At 39.0% G+C, this 26,388-nt stretch overlaps 3 protein-coding genes across 4 annotated transcripts in view; all 3 read left to right on the top strand.

Annotated features, from left to right (window-relative positions):
• The window catches only part of LOC134855194 (dnaJ homolog subfamily C member 10-like), a 434,156-nt gene that overhangs the window by 98,122 nt on the left and 309,646 nt on the right, over nt 1-26,388 (top strand). The gene's annotated exons all lie outside the window — the stretch shown is intronic.
• Nucleotides 1-26,388, top strand: part of LOC134855193 (dnaJ homolog subfamily B member 9-like) — a 427,207-nt gene that overhangs the window by 98,129 nt on the left and 302,690 nt on the right. The gene's annotated exons all lie outside the window — the stretch shown is intronic.
• On the top strand, nt 289-13,016 carry LOC134855411 (putative leucine-rich repeat-containing protein DDB_G0290503). 2 transcript variants are annotated; one of them, XM_063871925.1, is made up of 12 exons: nt 289-569; nt 1,470-2,241; nt 2,503-2,883; nt 3,372-3,506; nt 3,731-3,897; nt 5,388-5,567; nt 5,864-5,944; nt 6,080-6,228; nt 7,263-7,359; nt 8,486-8,762; nt 8,989-9,739; nt 12,304-13,016. In XM_063871925.1, the coding sequence occupies exons 2-12, from the start codon at nt 1,470-1,472 to the stop codon at nt 12,950-12,952; spliced, it is 3,639 nt and encodes a 1,212-aa protein (XP_063727995.1). In that variant the 5' UTR covers nt 289-569; the 3' UTR covers nt 12,953-13,016. The 2 variants fall into 2 exon arrangements, with proteins under 2 accessions (XP_063727995.1, XP_063727993.1); XM_063871923.1 differs by lacking the exon at nt 289-569 and adding an exon at nt 611-1,349.

Genomic DNA, 26,388 nt, shown 5'->3' with positions numbered 1-26,388 from the left:
GATGGTTTTATGTCCATTTCCAGCAGAAGATAATTTCAACGTAAATATCTGCCAAATTTTGACATGGGATATTAAGTATAAAAGAAAAATCCTGCGAAGAAAGAAAAACGTAGCGTACGACATTTTTAATTTAATAAAAAGGTTAAACGGAACAGACGCCAAATTCAATGTTTTAACATTTCAATTTTAGCAATGGCTGCTTTTATATAGCGATATACTTGAATAATTTAAAACAGAAAATCGCAGGTGTATTTTAACTCAATGCAGTAAAAAGTGAGTTTAATTTTGAGCAGCTTATGCCACAAGCCGATTTTACGTTATTCATTTCAATAAAAGAACAAAAAAAGAAGGAGTAAAAAATAAGATGCACAAAATCCTTGATGTACATTATCTACTCAGATTAGAAAACTGTTTTTTCCTCTCATTATAGCTGGTTGCTCTAAAATTCATTTTTTGTCGTATACAAACCCAAAAACATTCTATTTTCATCTGTTTGATAGCACCATTTATTGATTCCCAGCAATTCAAATTTGTACCATTTTTATTCCAACAAATTTCAAAAAGCGGAGGTAAGCACTGTTAATTTTCAATATACTTTTATTTAGTTGAGCATCTGAATAAACAAAATTTCTCCAACACTCGTTTTTTATTCGGTTTGATGTTTTAATCATATTTACCTTTTCTATAGAAAAGAGCGATTTATGGTTTTTATTTTAGAAAATAAATCAAAACCTTAAGCCGCTTAGGTTGTACTTGTGCCAATTTTGGGCATAACATTCAATAGAAAAGCTACTCAAATGATTGAATTTTTTAGACTAATCCTTGCACCAAAAGAAAACAAAGTCAGATTTTAAAGACTTGACCTGCGCACGCTGTTTCAATTGATACAAAAACAAAACATCTAAAATGTCAAATATTTTTATGGTTATGACTAATAAATTTTCGTTATGTTAACTGGTTTACTCGAAGCGGGTAACATAATAGGTTCCTTATTTTCTATTTCCACAAACACTGAAAACGATTCATCTGACAACGAAACCCCTCAAATAAACCCTGAAAATTCTCCCGAAAAATCAAAAAATTCAAAGCCGCTGAGATTATTCCAAAAATCAGCATCGGTAGAAAATATTTCAACCGATTCGGGAATTTCAACGTTATCTTCAAATTCTATATTAATTTCGAAATATAATTTCCCAAGTTCTCATTTGGTGGTTCAATCTGAACCTTGTTTAGCTTATTTGGACGCAGCAGGGTCGATTACAACTCAGGGAAATTTGTTTCCGAGTAAATCAGAGCTATTAGCTAGCTCCTTGGATTTGTATGCAGTCAGTTCTAGTCAGGAATCTGGGGTCAGTTTTTATACAGTTCAAAAATCTTGTTACAATTGGGTAGCTAAAAGTTTTGAGGTGAAAAGATGATAGGAAAAATAACCCGTGGCTATTAATCAACAAGGAACTTTTTTGTTTTAGATGAGCTTCCCCAATCGTACTACCACTTACGACGAAGCTATCAACGACCTCAAACGGAAACTACAACAACAGGAGTACAACCTGACAACTTCATCTTCCCAATCGCTAAACCACAATTACACTAGTGGTTCGCTGAGACAATCAAGCTCAACTATTAGTGAAATAGGCGTAGAACCTTCTCAAATATCACCTGAAGCGCCTACAAAATTCCCATCCATTGCAAACAAACTTGCAGCTGAAATTAATACAAAACAACCTGAAAAACCATCGTTACCAAACGGGGATATACAGCAACCACCGTCGCAGCAAACTGTTACGTTTAAAATTAGCCCGGTTAAAATCAAAAACGAAATCAAAGAGTCTGTTAAAATGCCGATTTTGTCAACCTTCCAAGACAACTTAAATTCGAATTCACGAGAAAACGACACCGAGGATGAAACCGAATCGGAAAGTCAAGACGAATCAAGCCAAATTTACCGAAATGTAGTCAACGACGTTCGAAAAAGTGCCGGTAATTCGCAATCGGACGCTGATGTTTTGAAACTGATGCTGAAAGAACGTGACGAACTTCTGAAAGATTACGCAATAAAGTTGAACGAATCCGAAATGGAATCTCGATCTAGTGCTAAGAAAACAAGGGCTCTTGAGTTGGAAAAGCAAAGAATGGAAAAACAATTGAAAGAGTTCCAGAAAATTTTGGACGAGGAAACCAAAAAACGAGAGAACTTAGAGGGCAAATTGTCAGATATGCAGTACACGATGAAAGACCTAGGTAAATAAATATCTAAATGCGCAGTTTGATTTTACGCAAATGCTTAAAGTCGCCAAAAAATTGTCGCGAATTACAACTTTGAAAAAAAGACAAACTAATATTGAATGCATTTTTAATCAATAAAAACTAGAACGCAAATTTACTAAAAAAACTAGACATGAAATCAGATGTCATCAATTTGAAAAATGTGTAATACGGTTGACCAAAAAATAATGAAAAAAAACGTATCGTCCAAAATAATTAAACAAAACACTATTTCAGAAACCAAAGCTTCAATTCACCTGAACTGCGACCCCGAAAAAGACTTCCTTCAAAGCAGTTTAAACGAAGTCACAGAAGAGAACGAAAATCTACGCACATCATTGCAGTCGAAATGCGAACTAATCCAAACTTTGAACAACCAATTTGACAACCGGGAAGAAATGTTGGCAGAAACACACGAACAACTGAAGCACCGAACCGAAAATCTACAAAGAGAACTGATCGAAAGTCAGACAAATGTGGACTTAAAAGATGCCGAATTGAACGAAAGTCGCAACGAAATTAAAGAGTTGAAAAACGAGATATATGAATTGATGGTGAAAGTTCATGAGAAAGAAAAACTAATGGGCGCTGTTAATGAGGAGTATTCGACAATTCAAGGTTAGAAGCTGGGGTTTAAAATTTTCATTGACTGACAATTTTCAGCTGATATATGGCATTGAGAATTTCGAAAAATTGTCTTATTTAACAACTAAACTACCTTCTTTGCAAAAAAATCATGGGAAGAAATCAAGTCAAACCGCGAAAAACCAAACTTGAGCCGAAAAAAAACCAAAAAAAACGTCAAAACTCAAAAAATGTTTACACTATAAAATAAGTAAATATGTCTTGAAAGTAAAAAGTTAGCCGACTACCAGATTCAAATCGCCAAATTTCCTAGCTGCTTTCCAAGGCTAACGAATTATCTCATAGTGATAGTAATAACCAGATGCCCTGATAATGCGGATAAAACACCTGCATTCAAATTGCTCGGCAATGATATTAAGCATTAAAGTTTAGCTCAAATTTGTGCCAGTAATGTTGCAAAAAGTGTATTCTTATTATCAAGCGTTTGCTTGTGTAATACAGCAAAAGATGAATGATTTTAGATGACAACAATATGCTAGAAGAAAAACTAGGCAATTTGGAGGCCGAAATTCAAAATCGAGACAACGAAGTAACCCAACTGAAGCAATCTCTCAAGGAAAAAATTGACCAAATCAAAGAGCAGGAATTTACTATTGGTAAGTAGCAAGGTCGTAGTCTTTTCAATTAGCAACTTCGATTTGAACTTTGCATTTTTGAATTAGCAACTTTACTTTCATTTTCAAACATACAAGTAACAAAAATAACCAACCAAACTGAATAAAAAGAGCTAATTATGATAAAAAAACACCAATAAATTAAACAAAAAAAACATTGAGAAGTTTCTTTTTCTACAATAAAACGCATGATGATGATTTGATAGGCAAACTTCAAGACTCAGAAGTTGAGAAGAAAGTGAGGCAGAAAATGAGGGAGAGATTTGACAGTGAACAGCGGGAGATGCAGGAGTCGTTTAAGAAGAAGCTGAAGCGAGAGGTGGACGCGGCCAAGAATGTGATCACGAAGGACTTGAGACACAAACACTTGAAGGTGAGTGAGAATAGTTGGTACATATGGTATTGCACAAGTTTGACGTTTGATCTTATCGCAACCATTGCAACTCGCAACAAAAAAACTCGCAACATTTAAGAAAAGAGACAAATCGCAAAGTTTCACTATTTGTTTACAACACAGCATTGGTAAAAAAGAACGCTTGCCCCGCTTCGCTCTACTGCCCTTACATTCCGCTCGAGTGGAATGATATGATGTGCGTGAATCAGTGCTTGTCACGTGGTTAGGAAATTAGACGACAAGCACTATAGACGATCAGAAAAAAGGAATTTAGACAATATCTAAATTTACTGACTTGAATTAACTTTTGGTTGAGTACATACTGGCTGTCCAACCACAAATCAAGTTGACAAATCAAGTTAATAATACACATAAGCATAATTAATGTATTTCAAAAATGTAATTTAGTTTTTCGATTTAATGTTTTATAATCAACTTACGATACTAACTTTGATCAGTTTTGTGTCAATAACTCTTGTTTTTGTATAACTTCATTCCAAACAAAAAATATTTTTAGCCCAGTTCTTAATCAAATTCACAAACAATCATCGTCTAAATTCCGTTTTATTACGGTCGTCTAATTTGCTTGTCGTCTAATTTCCTAGGCCCAGTTTATCGCTTATATAGACTGCAGTTAATAAGGGTTGACCAATTATTCATTAATTGTTGCGAGTTGTCGCAACCATTGCAACGGACCACGAGTTAAAATAAGTTCAACGTGTATTTACACAATATTCACTTTACTTTTACCCCGAGAGGACAGCAAACGGTCCCGGAAGGATCTCAAAATGCTGCTCCGAGTTAGCATAACAGTATATTTTAATATCGCTATGGTTAACAATTAACCAAATCAAAACCAAAAACAATAAAAAAACGAAAATTAGGATTACAAAAAATCCTTGCAATTGAACATTACTTACAATTGGCGAATTACTGAAACAATCTCAATCAAGTTAGTGCAAGTGGGAACCAAAGCGGATGGAGATTATGCAGTTAAGGCCAACCAATTTGCTTTTGATCAGGTTAAATCTATTTTTTTAATTTCGGGTTCGAAACTTGCTGGTCATATGCACCTTAATCCGGTTTTTATACATTTCTTAGTTATTCACTTTTATATTGCTGCTTCTTCGGATTGCAAGATTTACCCAGACAAAAAAGGAAAAAACAAAATCAGCAATAGCTTGGAATACATTAGAAAAAACGGCATGAGAGATTAGATCCCACGCCTCAGACACAAAATCTATTCCGCAAAAGTCACTCGACCTAACATTTATGCCGTTAGCTTTTAACCTAAATTGCGAAAACTATTTTTTATTCAGCTCAGTTTAAGAAGTATGTTCAAATTTCACATCAAAAATTTATTCTCAGCAAAAAAAAAGCTAAATATTCTATCAACCCATTTTTGTGTCGCGATTTTCAAAATACAATTAATTGATTTTGCCTTTCTAAAAAAAAGAGAAATATTTCAGGATCTGGAGAACTTACGAGATGATCTGGAAAGTACACACAAGACAGAATTAGACTTACTTCGCAAAGAGATGGACGAGAAATACACAAATGAGATGCACAGTAAACTGAAGGAAAAAGAGAGTGACTTCAAACGGACCATGGAGACATACCAGACTATTATACACAAACTGGAGTCGAAGGTTCGAGTCAATTTACTTTTTTTGGTAAAGCATCAAGAGGCATAACCAGGAGATTTATTAATAACTATAAAACTTCAAGCTTTGAACACTAGCACCACTGCCACTGCGTCACATTTCAATTCCTCTTTATCTTTCTTCTCATAAAAGGAGAGGAGAAAAACTAATCATTACATGTAAAGAAACACAGTTTTTTCAAACTAGTAAATGTCAGTTTTAGCTCAATTGACTTTATTTAGGATAAAATGATCTTCATCTAAAAAAAAAACAATTTTACGAAATCAGTATTGGAATTTCAGGTGAACGAGTGCAACAAAGTTTCGACCAATCAGAACGAGACATTGCAAGAGGTCGAGGAGATGCTCAACTCACTCATTAAGGTATGAAAACAAAAAGTTTGCCATTTCAATTGTAAAGTATAAATTAGACCTGAATTATATTCAACCGCATATCTAATATATATGAAACCCTTTTTGAGAAACTTCACTATTAGCAAAACGAATTTATCATTTCAGTACACAGCAGGCACTTCACAGACAATCTACCTAGACGTGACGGCCCTCAACACTTGCGAAATAAAAGAGGCATTCCAGAAACTGACAACGAAGATATTCGAACTCATTGACGAGATCGCCTATCTGAACAGACAGTCGGATCACGCACGGTAACTTAAATCACAGTGCAACAAAATATTTGGGCGGGATATGATGTGAAATACTTTTCACTTGATAATAAAGAGAAACAAGACTGCTCGTATCAGGGCGAAGCCCTGAATGTTCCGACTGCCTTTTAAAGTTTATGGAACAGTAATAACATTAAAAAATTAAATGTAATAAAAGAAAATGATTTTTTTTTCTAAAATTTAAATTTTTTTCTGAAAATCATCCCTCCACACGCCATATAAAGTGTAAAACGATAAGTTTCGCTCCTAGTAACAAATCAATTATTGCAAATAAGCTTCTTTCAACCAATTTGGAACGATTTCTATGATGGATTAACTCTCCGCTTACGCGTTAATAGCGCGAAATATATCGCGCGTTAATTGTCCCAAATTGGCCAAAATGGCAATCTTTAAACCCCCGTAACTTTACAAAAAATGATCACAGGTAAAATTTCTTTTCAAATTTGAGCTCAGTACAACAATACCTTTTGAATGATGTAAAAAAATTCAGTCAAAAATGGCTAGTTAAAAAGTCAAAATTTGTCTGAAGAAAAAAGAAACCCACCCCGAGCACAAATATTCCGTTACTTTCGTATCGAAAGTCGGAACAAAAAGTCCCGATCTGTTGAACTAACCCCTTAAAAAGGGGAAATAGCGATTCAATTACAAATTACGCAAGCAACAGATATTTAAGAAAATGTCAAGTAGCTGAAAAAAACAAAAAATGATATTTTTCAATTAACGAAATTCTAAGAACACAGCGTTAAAATAACAAAGACCACGAGAAAAATTCGACAACACTTAATTTAGGAAAAAAATTAATAATAATCAAATTGTTTGTTTCATAAAACTTTCGAAGCTTACAGAAATATCATCAGCTCACTTAAGATAAAAAATAACAGAGTTCTAAAAAAGGAAGTCGAAAAATTGGTCGAAAAGTATCGCCTTTGAAATTTGTCTAATTATTCTTGTATTTTTTTCTTACAAATTAAACTGGACTAAATTAGTAACTATTTAATTTATTGTTTTGCTGCTAGGGAAGTGAGGCAGGAGTTGGAGGGAAAGCTGGAGAGCTATCAGAGGGATTTCGTGCCTGCATATATGTATAAGCAGATATACAATGAATACGTCAAGGTAACCACAAAAATATTTCCTTTTTCAATAAAAATTAGAAATTACAAGGAGGCAGACATTAAAACTTAGATGTTTTGCACCGACCAGCTCCTCCTAAAGGAGGTGCAAAAGCGTTATGGGCTACAGTACCTTTTTTCTTCCGGATTTTGTCCAACTCAAAGAAAGCTCACAGGGGGTCAAATGAGGTAGCATAATAAAGCTCTATTGGTCGTGTTTCCGAATTTTTTGTATAGACGTTTTTTTATAGGATTCCTAATACCTGTTCTCTCGATTGAACTATTAATCTCTAATTTTGGAAGATACTTTCTAAAAAGTCACAAAAACGGTCAAAAATGATATATTTTGAGACCATACCTTTTTTCTACAAAAATTAGGGCGTCGGCGGTTATGCAGCGAAAATACCCACAACCCGTTTTCTCGATTAAACCTCAGATCTCAGTTTTGGCAGGGCATTTTCTGAGAAAAAATACAAAATCATGGGTTAAACAGTCCCCGGAGAACTTTTCGAAGGCTGTAATAAGCAGGGTTGGCGAATTGTATGTTATTTTCGAAAATAACAAACTAACAGTTAACTACTGAAAAAAAACATCTCATTTATAATAAATAATTCAACACATTAAGAAGCATTAAGATCTTGAAGAAAAATGCCAGTTTTCCAGCTTTCTCGACGCCAAGTTGGGCTCTGGGCTTCTCATACGTGAATACATCACGTCGAAGAAATCCGAAAGTAAATCAAAAATCCTGAACTGAAGAAAATCAGCATAAAAATTCATATCATCCAACAGGATAACTATTCTAATGGCTGAACTGCTTGTTTGCCTGTTACATTTTTGGTGAGCTTAAACCATTGAGATGGCTGGTCTACAATCAGCTTCAATACAACATTTCTCAAATCAACATACAGAAAAATTAGATTTTTTACATCAGCGGTTGCAGCCAGTCACAATTCAATCTTTACAGAAACTCATTATCGAAGCTGGAAAAGCAACAATACGTCATTCAAACTTATGTTGGACTTGGTTAATTTGGGGGATGTGATTTATTTCATCAAAAAATAATTTTTTTACCCATTTTCTAGATCAAAAATCCTATATACTCTTCTATATCTATTTTATTTGTATTTCAGAGCATGAAGAAACGTGATAACAACTCTGACTCTCTTGCCATTGGGCCTCCAATATCTTCCAACAAAGTGCAAGACGCCAACTTACTTGACGTCTTACGGGGCGAAAATCTTCAACTACTTGAGGAAAAACTAACCAATGAGCAGAGGATGAACAAACTGGAGCTGGAGTTGACTTTGATGAAAGAACACCAGACCAAAACTGAAGATTATGAATCTATTCAGAATGAACTGATGGAGATGAAAGGCGACAATAAGGCCATGGGCGAAATGATAACAAGTTAGTAATCTTACTTAAGTTAACACCTTGGAAATAAAAAGAAACCTTGGAAATAAAAGAAATAGTAGAAAAAAATAAAACTTAACTCACTTTCACGCAAGTATCACAGCGTAAATTGCAGATTCGGCATTCTCGATTTTATTGCAATAAAAAAACTATAATAGATAAGCCATAAACCCAAAAAAAAACGCTAAAAACTTCTAGTGTAGTGATCTATTTTTTTTAGGTTTGAAAGAAGAAAACCTATTTCTGATCGAACAGCTGGAATTGCTTACCGACGAAAAAGCGAAACTTGAGGACAATTTTCAAGCGCAGCAAAACGAATTTAACAAAAACTTGGAAAAGAAAAGCAACGAGCTTCAAGAACAAATGAACTCTTTGATCGATAAAAATCAAGATCTTTCTGATAAACTAGCCGATAGCGTCGACACTGAAACCGTTGTGCAATTACAAGAAGCGACTAAGGAATTGCTGAAACAAAACAGCGAACTTAACGTTGAAAATGAAGTATTACTCGATGAAATAAGCTCAGTAAATGCTGAAAAAGAAAATCTCGAAAACCAACTGGAGCTTGTCAGCCAGTCGAACAGTGAAAACGAAACGATGTCCATTTCTAGCCATGCGTCAAGTTCCAAAACAGTGCCAAAACGAGTTCAATTCAACTTGAATCAATCGTCACAGCAGTTGAGAAAAAGTCACAAAGCGATTAAAGACAAGTCTGGAAACAGCCAAGAAGAGGCAAGAGAGATAGTTTTGTATCGACCTCCGGCTAGAGATATAATTGAGAGACAGCTGGCTCAAGAAAACACGCATTTATTTGCAGTGAACACGAAATTATTCACTGAACGAGAAAAACTGAAAGAAGAATTGTTTCAGAAAAACATGGAGTTGAATGACGAACGAACCGAAACTGAAAAAGATAAGCAAGAGCTGAAGCAGAAATTGAACAACCAACGACTTGCACTGCAGCGCCTAAGGTATGTGCCAAAATGGAAGACGTACCATTGCGCAAAAGGCAACTATAGTAAAAAGTTAACGAATAAGTCATTTTTAATGTTATTTTTTTAAATAGAAACTAGCGTTTATCGCACCTCCGGTGCTTCGAAATTTTTCGACAACCCCTGAAAAACCGCATATATTGGAAACAACATCTGCAAACTTTTAGTGTACTCTGACTGCACCCAATTACAGGGTTGGTAATTTCGAACTTTTTAATTTTTTTAATTCCCATTTTAAAAGCGTCATCTCGAAAACTTAGGTTTCCCAGGTTTTAAACCTAAGATTTGAGCATTCATATCAAGAGGTAAGATTTGAGATACCAGGGTGTACACTTACAATAAGATTGTATCTTCATCGACTTGGTAGTTTCAAATTTTTTTGAATTTCTTTGTACATAATTTCTTAGGGAAATTTTGAAAAAATCACAAAAAACGTCACATCTCGATAACGTCACATCTATATTTGGAGGCAAGATTCGCAATCCTTGCGAGTACTCTGACAGGGCCTAACCACAGGGTTGGGAATTTCAGATTTTTGAAAAATAACAATTTAAATTTTCTGAAAATTTTTTTAAAAAAATCACAAAAAACGTCATATCTTGGAAACTACGAAAAATTGAGCAGTCATACTTGGAGGCAAGATTCGCAATCTTTGAGAGTACTCTGACAGGACATAACTACAGGGTTGGAAATTTCAGATTTTCAAAAAATAATAACATTTTAGGTTTTCTGAAAACTTAAAAAAAAAAAAAAAAATACGTCATATCTCGAAAACTTCAAGGATTTGAACAGTCATATTTTGAGGCAAGATTTTTAATTCCTTAAAGTACTCTGACAGCACCCAACTACAAGGTTGAGAATTTCAAACTTTGAAAAATAATGAATTAAAATTTTCTGAAATTTTTGAAAAAATCACAAAAAACGTCATATCTCGAAAACTACAAAGATTTGAGCAGTCATATTTGGAGGCAAGACTCGCAATCCTTGATAGTACTCTGACAGTACCCAACTACAGGGTTGGGAACTTCAAATTTTGTAAATTATTTTATTTGAAATTTCTGAAAAAATCTCAAAAATCGTCTTATCTCGTTAACTAAAATGATTCGGGCATTCAAAATTGGAGGCCAAATTCGCAGCCCCTAATTCGATATTGGGCTGCTTAATTCAAACTCGGTAAAATAACATCTTAAATCAAATCGGAAAATCGAAAAAAAATTGTTAAACATTGCAATATACGATATAGCTTAAACATGCAAAAATAATACGTTGAAAAAGCTTAAACATGGCGAGATAGTGAAACCCGCATTTAAATATATAATAGATTCTGACTTTTAACTGCGTCACTGATTGACATTTCACAGTAATTTGATTATTCGTGCAATCAGCAAAGGTACTGCAATAGTGTACTAGTCTTTTTTCATGTAAATAACTTTGTTCGGAGTATCTCCAATTTTAAGCTTTCCAGTTCTAGCCAAGTTGAACCTTTAGCAGCTGTACTTCTAGGTCTAGAGCTACTGAAGCGATACAGGGTCTATAGCTAAAAATATTTTTAGATATAAATTGATTTTTATGCCGGCTTTAATTGATTGCGTGTCAATTTTTGTCGGCTTACTTACAGGGTGACTTAGTTCAAAAACGTTTTTTCATAGTTTTTTTGAAGTACTTTTTCCCCTCATTTGCAAGATGGTGCATATAATTGATGAGTTTCCAATTTTACGCCAAAAACTCTGTTAGCAGAAAAAAAAACTTTTTAAAGAAACTTTCTGTTAGAAAACTTTCCTGCATTGATTTTTCAGTTTTTTCGAATGCATTGATTCTCATTTTTTTCTGGAAGTGCGTGGAATTAGTTTACATTAGTGTTGCGTGTTTTCATTGCAAGTAATTTCGCTTGAAATCGATTCGAGGTGATGGAACAGTGTATTGTTTTATTAAGTCAAAATAATTTTGCCATTTTGCTCTGGCTGTTTTGTCTACGAATGTATGTGGCGAGTGTCGCACGAGATTCAAGATTGTTGTTCTTTGGCTGAAACTTTTTGAAAAATTGGAGCTTTAGTTTTTTTTATTCAATAACGGGCATTTTTTTTATCGTAGTCCATTTTTGTAATGATCCAGCTTTGAGCTCTCATGAGTTTTGTTATAACTTTCTGTAAATCCTTTTTGTGGCAGTTATTTGAAATTTTAGTATTCAAGTGTTTTTGAAATTTTATTTTTCAATTTTGTTCTATCGTGTTGATCTTAGTTTATAGCAAGCAATTCATAGAGCTTTTCCGCGCCCTGACCGGTAGTTTGTTTATTTGCAAAATTTTTGATTCTTTTAAGAATAAATGGATCTCGATACTTCGACCGAACGTTTTTTCTTTTCTTTTCCATTTATTAGATATGAAACAGAAATGAATGGCGTTTGTGTAGCCCTTATCCTTTTTATGTTGCAAAAAAATTTTCTTTATTCTTTTGCCTACGATTTTAACAGTTCATTTAAATTTAGACCCCATTGCTAATATGCAAGTTTATGGAATTAATTGGATGTATTAAACTTTTTTCAGCTCCCGGGTCCGTATCTACAGTTACCAAGCATCCAGTCCGACTGAACTTGAGCTTAAAATCAAGCGCGAATTGATGTCATTGGAACACCAAATAAGCGATCTATTACAAAACTACCAAAAAGAATGCAAAAAGAGTGAGAGCGAGCCCAAATATGATCGTTATTTCGTTTATGAAATATCCGAAACACAACCAGACAATGAGTCCGAAAACTCTAGCACCGAAGAAGACTCGGAAAACGAAGATATTCCGACATCTGATAAATCGATTGTTCAGATACGCCAGCGAAATAGCAAGGATGATTTCAGTGATCTTGACGCAAAGCTGCGAGATACTCAAAAATCTATCGCAGAAAAAAGTAAAGAAATAGAGGCTATTCGTCGCTCCAAATTTGATCAGAAAGAAGTATCCGCAGTCGAAAAATATCGAGACCGAGAAACAAAGCATATCATTATCCGGGAAAGGGCGTCAAAGGACAAAGAAATACCCCCACATAGAAATGTCACCACGACAATGCAAACACTGAATGTAGTTACTGTAACAGAAGAGCATTTTGCAACAAATAGCAGCCCTATGTATTACTCACAGAGTCCAGGAAGCAAGCATAGTCGAAGTAGCTGGCGGATGGACTTAGTCGATAGCCGCACATAAATATGAAATGTTCATGCCAATCAAATAGTAATATTTAAAATATCCAGACAATTGTATATCTAAAATGTAAATACTTTTTATGGAATTAAACTACAATTTAATAGAGTTTTCTTCATTTCCACAAACTTTTCATTCAAAGTATTCATGAATTGATTAGATTTTATTACACCATGCAAAGCACGAATTACATTTGATCAAGTCAAACGAAAAGTAGCACAACAAGCACATACAAGATAGAACGTCTTTTTCTACACCACCGATCCATCAAAGTTATTTAACATCACCGAAAGAGCAATAGATAGAGCTCTGAGAAAACTGTATGAGCGAGATGAACCACCATCAATTGCTAGGAAAACCATGAAGAGACTGGTTTATAAAGTCAAGAGTGGTTTATAAACTGTCATGTAGTGGATGCACTTCCACCTATGTCGGACAAACTGTTCGACATTTGACCACTAGAATTGAGGAACATAAGAAAGCAGACTCACAGGCCGAAAGAAAGCAGGCCGAAAGAAAGACCTACCTCGGCGAACAACCGGACTTAAAACTGCTGCAGACGGCGCCCGAGAACGCGCTGAAGTTCGTTCAGAAGACTGGGCTTTTCTAGCCCCCTATTTCAAGATAGAAGGCCGTCACACACAACACAACAAGCAGACTCACCGGTAGGCCTCCACCTTCAGCAATGCCAACTTGAGGGAAATAGCGCAGATCTTAGTTGGGAAATTATAGATAGGTCAAACAACCAAACAAAATTGCTAACACTAGAGGCAATACATATCAGGAAAGAGAAACCGGGCTTGAACACGCGCGATGAGTTTAGGAGCAGGGAGTTAACACTGAAAATTTAGTCCCAAAATATTTTTGGTTTTGTAACATTCGTCTACTGTAGTCACACATGAGGCTTAAGAAAACTAGGCCCTATAACCATTGGCTCAAGAGTCAGGGACACTATCTCTTGTGTTTTTCTACCTCAAATCAGTCGGAGCCAATTCGGTTCGTTTGTGACATGAGACTACGACCCGTTACAGCTTAAAGGCTACTACTAAATTATCCCCCCACTCTAGAATTAGGAACGTCCCCATACTTAGGTCTCTAGATGTGCCATTCTGCCAGATGACACAGCATAACCTTCCCGCGACAGAAAAAAAAGTGACTAAAGGCCTTATGAACAGAAAAGTGTTGCGACGGAGGGTCAGAATGTTCTAGAATTTTTATTTTTAAAATTTCGATCGGAAGAAGAACATTTCTGAGAAATAGAAAAAAGACGGCCATTTTGAATAAAAAAGACGAAAATCAGAACCACGATATAGATTGTGAAGAACAGTTGTATCAGAGACAGAAAAATTACGGAGCCTCTTATCGTGGCAAGAACACACGATAAGGACCTTAGCGACAGATATTTGTGGAGACGGAGGCTTCAGTGGGGGGAAGAGAAATACCACGGAACCCTCCCGGGACACGAAATATAGGAGATAAGAGTGTTATCTCAAGAAAATCACGGGAGCGGAGGCTTGGTCCCCCAGAGACTATTATATGTGAAGGGACTGGGTAAAATAACTATAACAGCTGCTGTAATGTCCTAGATCTTAATTAACACCGTTATTATTTAATATTTCAGAGCATGAGTAGATAGAAAAAGGAAAGGGTCAATCCATCTCCAATGGATTTAATATAAAACTGTCACACAAAAACATATAAAAATAGGTTGTTCGAGCCGTGTTTTTAATGACAATCACGTAGTCTGAGGATCCGAGACTCAGCTATGTGGTTGTGTTCGCATGCAAACGAAAGCTGATCAAAAGTCGTTTGACTGATGGCCTAAAAATGGTAACTTTTTACTTTGCCCTAAACAGACCAGAAAATCAACTGGCAAGGTCGAGACGGTGAAAAACGAGTAGAATTAAAGTAACTGACGCCTGCCAGTCGTTGATAGGTACTTTTTCTACGCTCCGTCGCTGTGTGATATTTGGGCGAATGTTACATAGACGTTTTTATGGCGCTCCTGGGTGGGCCTGTTAAAGGCATGAAACCATCATGATCAGCAAGCGTTTCAGCGACGTACCCTCCGCTCCGGGCGTAAGCCCGAGTTAGAGGCCTTAATGACCGTTGTTGTACTAGGGGGAAGGTGCGTACCCTCCGTCTAGTGCAATTTAGCTTTTTAACTTAGTTAACACCGAAAATTCCGGGGGCCGGAGGGTTAGGTGGGAAATCTAGAGCCCGCTTGTCCTGAGGTCCCAGGACCAAAAACAATTAAAGAGAAAGCGTAAAACCAAACAAAAATAGTGTATAACCAAGAAAAAGCCAAAAATAAATTTATTTAAAAACAAAAAAGTACAAAAAACAGTAAAAAAATCCAAAAAAGACCAAAAACAGTAAAAAAACATAAAGTGACAGTTTATATGTTATTTCCGGACGAGATGTGATCTGACCTTCCTATTTGTTGTTGTTTCAGATTGATTTATATCGTTTCTGATAGAAAGATTGTGTGTTTTGGTGAAGGGTTGGGTACCCTCCCTCGAGTGTAATTTGAGTGTTTAAGCACGTTAATGGTGATTTTGCCGGTGACCGGAGGGTAGAGTGGCAAGCTGATCAACGTGTTCCACACTCAACAGGGACATCAAGGACAACATCCACAACGACTGTTGGGTATCGTTGGAGCAATTTTAGTATCGTTCGGGTACTATTTCATAAAAACTTAAGTGGTGGGGGGCACGATTGGCGCGGTCCGATTGTACCCTCCATCGATTACAAATTTCCGAGTTAAGGGTCTTAGTTCGGATATTTTGGTGCAAAGGAGGGTATAGTACTATTCATTAACGACTATTAATAGATTATTATCCTTATTATATATTACTTATCTCCTGTTTAGACCCAAAAAACACCCATTTTTTGTCGAAAATTACCAATTTTCGACCAAATTGTAGACCCCAAATTTTCGGATATCCGAGCGTTTCCGATAGACAAAAAGCTTTTATATAGAGAGTAGCTACGTAGTTCGATCCCCTTTATTAAAGAAACCGCGTGAGCAAAGATTCAGCAGAAGTTAGAAAAACGAAAATTTTTCGACCAAAATTTTGATAATTTTCTGTATTTTGTCAGTCTGTTTTGGAGATCGAGTTTTTGAGTTTTTAGAGTTAGAGCAATAAAATTTTTTGCGTTAGGAGCGTGCTAGCATAACGTGCTCGGTTACTAGAGAAATTTTTGGGTAACCCTCCGAGTAGCTCCGTGGATAGAGCTAACGACTTAAGGTTTGGAAAAGGAAGGAATCGGAGGGTCCAAATTTGATAGTTTTTGGCCAAATTTTTGTTTCTAAACCAATTTTGGTCCGGTTTTTTGCATTATTCCAGTGCCGTACAGGGCTACTACGCTCATTTCAAGTATTTTTAGGCACTTTCGACCGGAATTGCGAAAAAAGTCTTTCAGATCCTATACAGGTGGTGAAAAAGGCCATTTTGACGAACGCGTTTTTGGCGATTTCTCAAAGACTAGTTATCCGATCGGGATAATTTTGGTACCATAAGTCGACGTTTTTGACCACTTTTCCGAATCGCAACCGTTTTTGGGTTGATTATTTCGGAAAAGAAAAATTTTTTAGAATTTGTTGGTTCGGAGGGTCCAAGTAACGGGCAACCCTCCGAGCGGCAGAAAATTTTATCAAAACATCCTTTTATTCAACTGGGAAGGTTGACCGTGTCAGCCAACCTAGTTTTAAGTCAGGTAGACCGCTTTCAGAGGCTTTACTGCGGTGACTTAACCCTTTTTCTTGATTTTGGGGGAACCCTCCGAAGTGACCCTCCGGAGTCAGCTAAACCGTTTAGCAACCCTCCTTAGTGGAAAATTTCCACGAGATCACCCTAAGAAGTTGAAACAGCACCCCCTAGAACACTTAGCTTATTTTGACGCTTTTTGAAGCTAGTAGGAGAACCTTCCAAGTGAGATCAGAAAATTTGAAAATTTTGGAGGTACCCTCCGAAGTGACCCTCCGGAGCGTATTAAGCATCTTATTGACCCTCCTTAGTAAATTTAGGGGGACCCTCCGAAGTAACTTGGGTGATTAAGATACCCTCCTAAGTAACTTGAGTGATTGAGGTACCCTCCGAGGTAACCCTCCGGAGTGTCTTAAACCTTCTAGCGACCCTCCTTGTAAGAGACTTGAGTAAACCTTCTGTGGCAATTTGGGAAACGGAAAATATCCATTTAATTAGGATCATATTAGGATATTAGGCGTGCTTATCAGGGTCATAAGAACCCATTCTGACCCGGAAATTCGTGATCAACTTTGGATTCTATATTGGGTGTATTAGAAGTACCCGAACAAGATTTTTTTTTTGATTGTGATTTTGGTTGAGTGGTTGCCTTGAGCTACTTAATAGGAAAGTTCGGGCAATCCGGGAACAAATAAAGGAAGACCTCGGTGGGTGTATTAAGCAAATACACACCCACTTGAGAAGAAGAATTGTTCCCTACTCTCGTGCACTTGGAGCAGTCCGAGTGTGGGAGAGCTTTTTCATAGATTTGACGAATTTTCGACCAAGAGGTTGCCTTGAGCTACTTAGTAGGACAGCTCGGGCAATCGCAGGACACCCAAAAGAAGACCTCGGTGGGTGTATTAGGCAAATACACACCCACTTGAGAAGACTGTGTCCTGGGCTTCGTTCTTTCGGATCGTTCCGATTGGGGGAAGTCTTTTTCTTTAAGACTAAGTTTTATTTATCTATTTCTGAATCATCACTGCTTTTTATCGAAGATTGTTTAATTTTAACAAAGCAGTGACTTGATAAATTGTGTGGCGATAAATTGATACTGACAAAAGGTCGCTGTCACCTGTAGGATATTCTTATCTGATTATCGATTGTGTTTTGTGTACCGATTATATCTCGTGGAAACTTAGTGTTACTGTTATATTATACAACCGGGTTGAGTTAGCATTATATCAATACTGGGTAGACCCTGTGTGTAACTTTAGCTGAGTCACTAATTTAGTCGTGAGAGATCTAAGAGACATTTTGATACTGACGGAATCGAATAGGCAGCGTTAAGTGATTTAACTGAATCTTGTTTGTGGTACGTTTGCATTGCCATCAAATTACGAATACTTTCATTTTGATAAAAACTATGCAGCGCAGGGACTCGCTAGGATCGACTCCTAAAATTCCCAGGCTAAGCAAGGGAAGCACGCGGAAGTTTAGAACTAGGCGTAGCCAAACCTCGTTTAGCAGCGCTTCCGACGCGTTTGCTGAAGACGAATCGACTAAGGGTCAACCTGATCTTTCAGTGAGCGAAATGAAACTAAGGAGCGAGAAAAACCTCGATGGCAATCAAAGACGGAGCACCGAGGCCGAGCCTGCGAGCGAAACGCTGGTGGATCTCTTTGACGAAGGGGAGCGAACGCTCATTCGACCCGACTTTGAGTCAGACGAGGTCCTCGAACGGGAGGAAGCCGAGAGGACAGAGGAGACCTCGGAGCGTCCCGAGGTCGAACCTCGGGAGGAAGTGTTGTACAGGGGAATGTCCAAATCAGAGACTAAGAGCTATAAATGGAGAAAGGAACCTTCACATCTGACAAGTGCACACTCATCCTTGGCCAAACAGAGTAACAACGCGATGATGTCGAGTATGAGTCCGGGTGAAGAGCAGACGTTCTCGAAGGCCAAGAAGAGTTGGAAGTCCTTGTACGACGAACGCATGGCGTCACTACCAACTGTAGGTTTGACTTCCAGTGATGACTACCCGGAGATAACCCATCCGGATGTGAACTTCACACCGTGCCCAAGGAACGACATGAGCAGGGAGGCGTCTTCTGCCTCGCCGACCAGGCCTATGTCAGAGGGGATAACGATGGGAGCATCATCAACGTTTGACAGACTGATGACGTCAATGCACAAGCAAAAGGGCGGTGCGTCATCAAGTACTAGGCTACAGCCACAGTTGACCTCGTCTTCTCTGGGGCTAACCCCGCCATTGGGGGCAGCTGGTGACATAAGTGATATGTTCGCTGGTGTGATGAATGGCCTGGATGAATTGAGGCGAGACATGACTAAGAGGATAGATCAAGTTGACGAGAGAGCTCACCATGGTCGAGAGAATTTGAAAGATGAGCTAACGCACGTGAAGTCGCAGGCGAGGTTTGATCAGGCTCAATTGATTCGTGACACCGATCAATGCCTGGCCGAGAGCCTGGCACAGGCAAACAAAGAGTCAGAGGAAAGAGAGGCTAGGATGACAAGAGAGATCGAGCGATTGTTGAATGATCATGATAATACCTACGCCCAAACGATGACTGGCCTGGAAAGGAGGTTGGACGCCAAATCTGACTTGATGATGCGGAAGCTTGACGCGATCCTGAATGGGAATAGTTGGCAGGAGCATTCCAACTCAAGGGAGCGCTCACGCCATGCGAATGTTGGAGATGGTACGGGCAACAGTGCCAGAGCCCAGCAAGGCTCGAGAACGAACTACGAACATAGAAACAAGGAGCGGCCAAGGGCAGCCCCGCAGAGGCCTGGCTGGACAAATCCAGTCCCACCGGAGGCAGATGCCACCCCGGAGACAAGATTGCCAACCGTGCCACAAGTCAGTTCAGTACCAGATCTGACTACAGTCTCACAAGACACAACAATGTATGCCTCGATGTTTGAGCCTCTGAACAGATCTCTCGAAACATTCATCACCAAGCTCTCGAAGTCAACCGAGAGAGGAGAGAGGTCAAGAAGAACACTGAAAAAGCCGAAGTCATATAAAGACGAGTCAGACGGCTGCATTGATACTTGGATAGAGGTGATGAAGTTACACTTTGAGGAAGAGAATCTCTCCAAGAAACAAGAGTGCAGCGCGCTGACAAGCAACCTGGAGGGTACTGCATTAAATTGTGTAATGGCGAAAAGAGCCAATGAGAGAGACAGCGCTCGCAAGATATTCGACATCCTGCTGAATCGTTTCGGCTCTGGAGTACAAGGGCACCAGGCTATGGTGAAGTTCGAGAAGAGGCGTCAGAGAGATGAAGAATCAATAGATAAATTCTTGGACGACCTTGAATTGCTCAGGAGGAGAAGCAACCCGGATGAGAGAATATCCGAGCGAAACTTGGCGATTGCTTCGAAGTTTATGGATGGAGTAAGGAGTGAGGAGCTGAAGACGATGTTGGCCACTCATTTCACCCTGTCGCTTGACCAGGTACCCACGCCCGACGACTTGCGTATGAAGTCACGCGAGTATTTACTCATAAAACCGAGGGCGCAAAACCGTTACAGCAATTATGGCAACTATAGCGGGACAAACACTGGTGCGAATTCCAGTTGGTACAAACCTCGCGATGACATGGACAAGAGGAGGTCGTGCGCGAATTGTGGTTCGATGGACCATCACGTTTCTGCGTGTTCTGCATACAAACAGAACATGAAGGCCATAGGCCACTTTCTTGAGGACGCTGACGCGACCGACGAGGATCATGAAGAGTACGTGAGAGGGCTCATCATGAAATATGGTCCGAGGTGTTTCTTCTGTAATTTGGAGGGACACTTCAAGTCGGATTGTACTCAATTTTGGGACGCGGTAGCGGACGCGAAACATCCCCGCCACGATGAGGCGCTTTCGGGTGTCAAGGCCAGTCGAGCACGTCTGATGAACGAGGCTGAATCTCGGAGAAAGGAGACGACACCGAGCACTTTCACGACTAAAAAGGTTAAAACATGGCCTGACGAGGGGGTAGCCTCGAACCTCGAAACAGAGTCGTCTAGCCCACTCAAGGTGGATTACGGCCTGGCGGCAAGGACAGCTCTGCAGAATGTCAAACAGGACCTTGCCACGAAAGAAGTGGAGCAATGGGTAAGGTCGGAGCTGGAGAGCACATATCTTCGGGAAAGTCTTAATGTCCTGAGTAAGACGACAAGAGCAGAAGATGAAAAAGAGCCCAAGAAACAGGGACTAAAACTGAACGTTATATCTGGCAAGACTTTCGGCATGACGAAGGCAGGGACCAAAATAATGTCTATCATCTCAGTCGCAGGGCACCAGGTGGTCAAGAACCTGAGCGAGCCATCCGAGATTACACTGGTCCACCTAGACATCTATGCCGACTACCTGAAGGAGAAGGATCCCAAACTGGATTCCAGGGCAGTGCGAGCGCTGCTCACAACGGGAGGTCCGAGGCTGATGAAAGTGGACGGACATTATATCGATGTCCATGGCCCTTACCCGATTCTGATGAACGTGGATGGCATCAATATCTACACGAAAGCTCACATAACTGATGCGAACGATCAGGTTGGCCGTATATACATTGGTCAAGAGGAGCTGAAGGTCAGACGAATCGGACACAACGCGATGCTCGAACAGGATGCTGTGCATATTGGTTGCGAGGCAGATCTGGCCGCACACGTTCTGGACGTGCAAGGCAGACAACTTTCAGTAAAGGGACTGCTAGACACGGGAGCAGTAGTTAGTGTCATGCCAGTCAATACTTGGACCGACATGGGTTTTGATAGGTCGGATCTCATACCGACAAAAATCAGGTTGGCAGCTGCCAATCAGGGAGCGATCTATGTCGCCGGACGAACTCCGATCATCTCACTGCAGCTCGGAGGGAGACATCTTTGGATGAGCTTCCTAGTAGTAGAGAATTTGGATGAATCCGACCAGTTCATCCTAGGAAGGGATTTCGTTCGCAACTTTGACGTCACGATCGATCTCAATGACGGATTGATTAGGATCAAGGATCCTGAAAGAAAGTATGAGAAAAGACCCCTTAATAAGATCTTAATTAATCAGGCCAAGGTGCCGATTTTTCTGGATCGAAAAGTTAGATTAAAACCGAACCAAGCCGTAGTAGCGACGTTTAGGATGAGGAACTTGAATGAACTCAGCAATGACAGACAGGTGTGTCTGGTACCAAATCCAAACAGTAAAAGCTCGGATATTTTAGGAAGAAGCTTCTCACTCACTCAGAGCGGACTGTGTGTGAGTGTGTTATTGAACACAGAAGCAACAACAGTGACAATACAGAGGGGAAAGAAACTTGGCTACGCTTTGCCTCTGAACACAGACTTTCTGAGTGTGGAGAACTTGAAGAAGTTTGATGTAACTAAATGTCCATTACATGCGAACCAAGAATGTATAATGAAAAGAGTAATTGAATTGAAATCTTCTAGGAAATTGTTTTCAATGAAGTCGGAAACAGATGATGGGCTGTCTAGTTGTTCCAACTTTCCTGAGAGGCCGACGGAAGCAGAGTTAGCAGCGAATAGGCCTGTCCTACCTGAGATAGAACATCTGAGGGGTAAAATATCTGACAAGGAACTAGATTCGCTCAGGGCGGTGCTAGATCGGAACGCAGACGTTTTTTCAAAACATAAGGCCGATATAGGTTGTTGCAATTTTGTAGAGCACGAGATTGAGATAGAAGAGGGCTCGGTACCTCATAGGGAAGGGGCGAGAAGAATGACCCCAAACAAGTCAGAAGCGTGTAGGAAGGAAATTGAAATGTTAATGGAGTACGACATGATTGAGCCGTCGAAGTCCCCATGGGCTTGTGACGTGGTCATGGCGAAAAAGAAAGGGGGACAACTCAGATTTTGTTGTGATTTCCGTTATCTGAACGCAGTGACTATAAAGGACGCATACCCGATTCCCCGCATCGATGAGAGCCTATCCAAGCTGGGAGACGCTAAGTTCTTCACGACGTTGGATTTGGGCTCCGCATTCTGGCAAGTGCCACTCAGAAAGCAAGATCGAGAGAAAACAGGTTTCGCGTGTGAGCTGGGACTGTTCCAGTGGAAGAGGATGCCATTCGGATTGTGCAACGCGACGGCCACATTCCAGCGACTGATGGCCCAGGCACTCACGAGCGTCACTAAGAAATACGGGAATCTCATTATGTGTTATGTCGATGATGTCGTGATTGCAACACCAACCTTGGAAGACCACATAGAAAGGTTGGAGGAGGTGTTTTCTTGCATGAAGCAGGCGGGTCTGAAATGCAAACCCTCTAAGTGTGAAATCCTCAGGGATTCCATAAAGTATCTGGGCCGCCTGGTTGACAAACATGGAGTGAGACCAGATCCCGAAGCGGTTGAAGCAGTGCTGACCTGGAAGGCACCTAAGACAGATACACAGCTGATGAGTTTTCTGGGATTCGCAAATTATTATCGAGAGTTCATCAAGGGGTATGCTGACAAGATATACCCCATGCAGAGGCTGATGAGAAACAAGGGCAAAAAGTTCACCTGGACTGATGAGGCACAAGTTTCATTTGAAAACATCAAGCGTGAACTTTGCGAGGCACCGGTCCTCGGCATGCCAACAGAGAAGGGAATGTTCGTGCTGGACACGGATGCATCAGTGGTTGCGATATCGGGCATACTTCACTCGCAGGTCGTTTCAGACCAAACCAGTTGAATACTGCCTCAGGCGTGTTGATGTAAATAACTTTGTTCGGAGTATCTCCAATTTTAAGCTTTCCAGTTCTAGCCAAGTTGAACCTTTAGCAGCTGTACTTCTAGGTCTAGAGCTACTGAAGCGATACAGGGTCTATAGCTAAAAATATTTTTAGATATAAATTGATTTTTATGCCGGCTTTAATTGATTGCGTGTCAATTTTTGTCGGCTTACTTACAGGGTGACTTAGTTCAAAAACGTTTTTTCATAGTTTTTTGAAGTACTTTTTCCCCTCATTTGCAAGATGGTGCATATAATTGATGAGTTTCCAATTTTACGCCAAAAACTCTGTTAGCAGAAAAAAAAACTTTTTAAAGAAACTTTCTGTTAGAAAAACTTTCCTGCATTGATTTTTCAGTTTTTTCGAATGCATTGATTCTCATTTTTTTCTGGAAGTGCGTGGAATTAGTTTACATTAGTGTTGCGTGTTTTCATTGCAAGTAATTTCGCTTGAAATCGATTCGAGGTGATGGAACAGTGTATTGTTTTATTAAGTCAAAATAATTTTGCCATTTTGCTCTGGCTGTTTTGTCTACGAATGTATGTGGCGAGTGTCGCACGAGATTCAAGATTGTTGTTCTTTGGCTGAAACTTTTTGAAAAATTGGAGCTTTAGTTTTTTTTATTCAATAACGGGCATTTTTTTATCGTAGTCCATTTTTGTAATGATCCAGCTTTGAGCTCTCATGAGTTTTGTTATAACTTTCTGTAAATCCTTTTTGTGGCAGTTATTTGAAATTTTAGTATTCAAGTGTTTTTGAAATTTTATTTTTCAATTTTGTTCTATCGTGTTGATCTTAGTTTATAGCAAGCAATTCATAGAGCTTTTCCGCGCCCTGACCGGTAGTTTGTTTATTTGCAAAATTTTTGATTCTTTTAAGAATAAATGGATCTCGATACTTCGACCGAACGTTTTTTCTTTTCTTTTCCATTTATTAGATATGAAACAGAAATGAATGGCGTTTGTGTAGCCCTTATCCTTTTTATGTTGCAAAAAAATTTTCTTTATTCTTTTGCCTACGATTTTAACAGTTCATTTAAATTTAGACCCCATTGCTAATATGCAAGTTTATGGACTTAATTGGATGTATTAAACTTTTTTCAGCTCCCGGGTCCGTATCTACAGTTACCAAGCATCCAGTCCGACTGAACTTGAGCTTAAAATCAAGCGCGAATTGATGTCATTGGAACACCAAATAAGCGATCTATTACAAAACTACCAAAAAGAATGCAAAAAGAGTGAGAGCGAGCCCAAATATGATCGTTATTTCGTTTATGAAATATCCGAAACACAACCAGACAATGAGTCCGAAAACTCTAGCACCGAAGAAGACTCGGAAAACGAAGATATTCCGACATCTGATAAATCGATTGTTCAGATACGCCAGCGAAATAGCAAGGATGATTTCAGTGATCTTGACGCAAAGCTGCGAGATACTCAAAAATCTATCGCAGAAAAAAGTAAAGAAATAGAGGCTATTCGTCGCTCCAAATTTGATCAGAAAGAAGTATCCGCAGTCGAAAAATATCGAGACCGAGAAACAAAGCATATCATTATCCGGGAAAGGGCGTCAAAGGACAAAGAAATACCCCCACATAGAAATGTCACCACGACAATGCAAACACTGAATGTAGTTACTGTAACAGAAGAGCATTTTGCAACAAATAGCAGCCCTATGTATTACTCACAGAGTCCAGGAAGCAAGCATAGTCGAAGTAGCTGGCGGATGGACTTAGTCGATAGCCGCACATAAATATGAAATGTTCATGCCAATCAAATAGTAATATTTAAAATATCCAGACAATTGTATATCTAAAATGTAAATACTTTTTATGGAATTAAACTACAATTTAATAGAGTTTTCTTCATTTCCACAAACTTTTCATTCAAAGTATTCATGAATTGATTAGATTTTATTACACCATGCAAAGCACGAATTACATTTGATCAAGTCAAACGAAAAGTAGCACAACAAGCACATACAAGATAGAACGTCTTTTTCTACACCACCGATCCATCAAAGTTATTTAACATCACCGAAAGAGCAATAGATAGAGCTCTGAGAAAACTGTATGAGCGAGATGAACCACCATCAATTGCTAGGAAAACCATGAAGAGACTGGTTTATAAAGTCAAGAGTGGTTTATAAACTGTCATGTAGTGGATGCACTTCCACCTATGTCGGACAAACTGTTCGACATTTGACCACTAGAATTGAGGAACATAAGAAAGCAGACTCACATGCCGAAAGAAAGCAGACCGAAAGAAAGACCTACCTCGGCGAACAACCGGACTTAAAACTGCTGCAGACGGCGCCCGAGAACGCGCTGAAGTTCGTTCAGAAGACTGGGCTTTTCTAGCCCCCTATTTCAAGATAGAAGGCCGTCACACACAACACAACAAGCAGACTCACCGGTAGGCCTCCACCTTCAGCAATGCCAACTTGAGGGAAATAGCGCAGATCTTAGTTGGGAAATTATAGATAGGTCAAACAACCAAACAAAATTGCTAACACTAGAGGCAATACATATCAGGAAAGAGAAACCGGGCTTGAACACGCGCGATGAGTTTAGGAGCAGGGAGTTAACACTGAAAATTTAGTCCCAAAATATTTTTGGTTTTGTAACATTCGTCTACTGTAGTCACACATGAGGCTTAAGAAAACTAGGCCCTATAACCATTGGCTCAAGAGTCAGGGACACTATCTCTTGTGTTTTTCTACCTCAAATCAGTCGGAGCCAATTCGGTTCGTTTGTGACAGGAGACTACGACCCGTTACAGCTTAAAGGCTACTACTAAATTATCCCCCACTCTAGAATTAGGAACGTCCCCATACTTAGGTCTCTAGATGTGCCATTCTGCCAGATGACACAGCATAACCTTCCCGCGACAGAAAAAAAAGTGACTAAAGGCCTTATGAACAGAAAAGTGTTGCGACGGAGGGTCAGAATGTTCTAGAATTTTTATTTTTAAAATTTCGATCGGAAGAAGAACATTTCTGAGAA

The sequence above is a fragment of the Symsagittifera roscoffensis genome, chromosome 10 (assembly GCF_963678635.1).
Source record: "Symsagittifera roscoffensis chromosome 10, txSymRosc1.1, whole genome shotgun sequence".
Lineage (NCBI taxonomy): Eukaryota > Metazoa > Xenacoelomorpha > Acoela > Convolutidae > Symsagittifera > Symsagittifera roscoffensis.
This window is presented reverse-complemented; position numbering and strand designations above follow the sequence as displayed.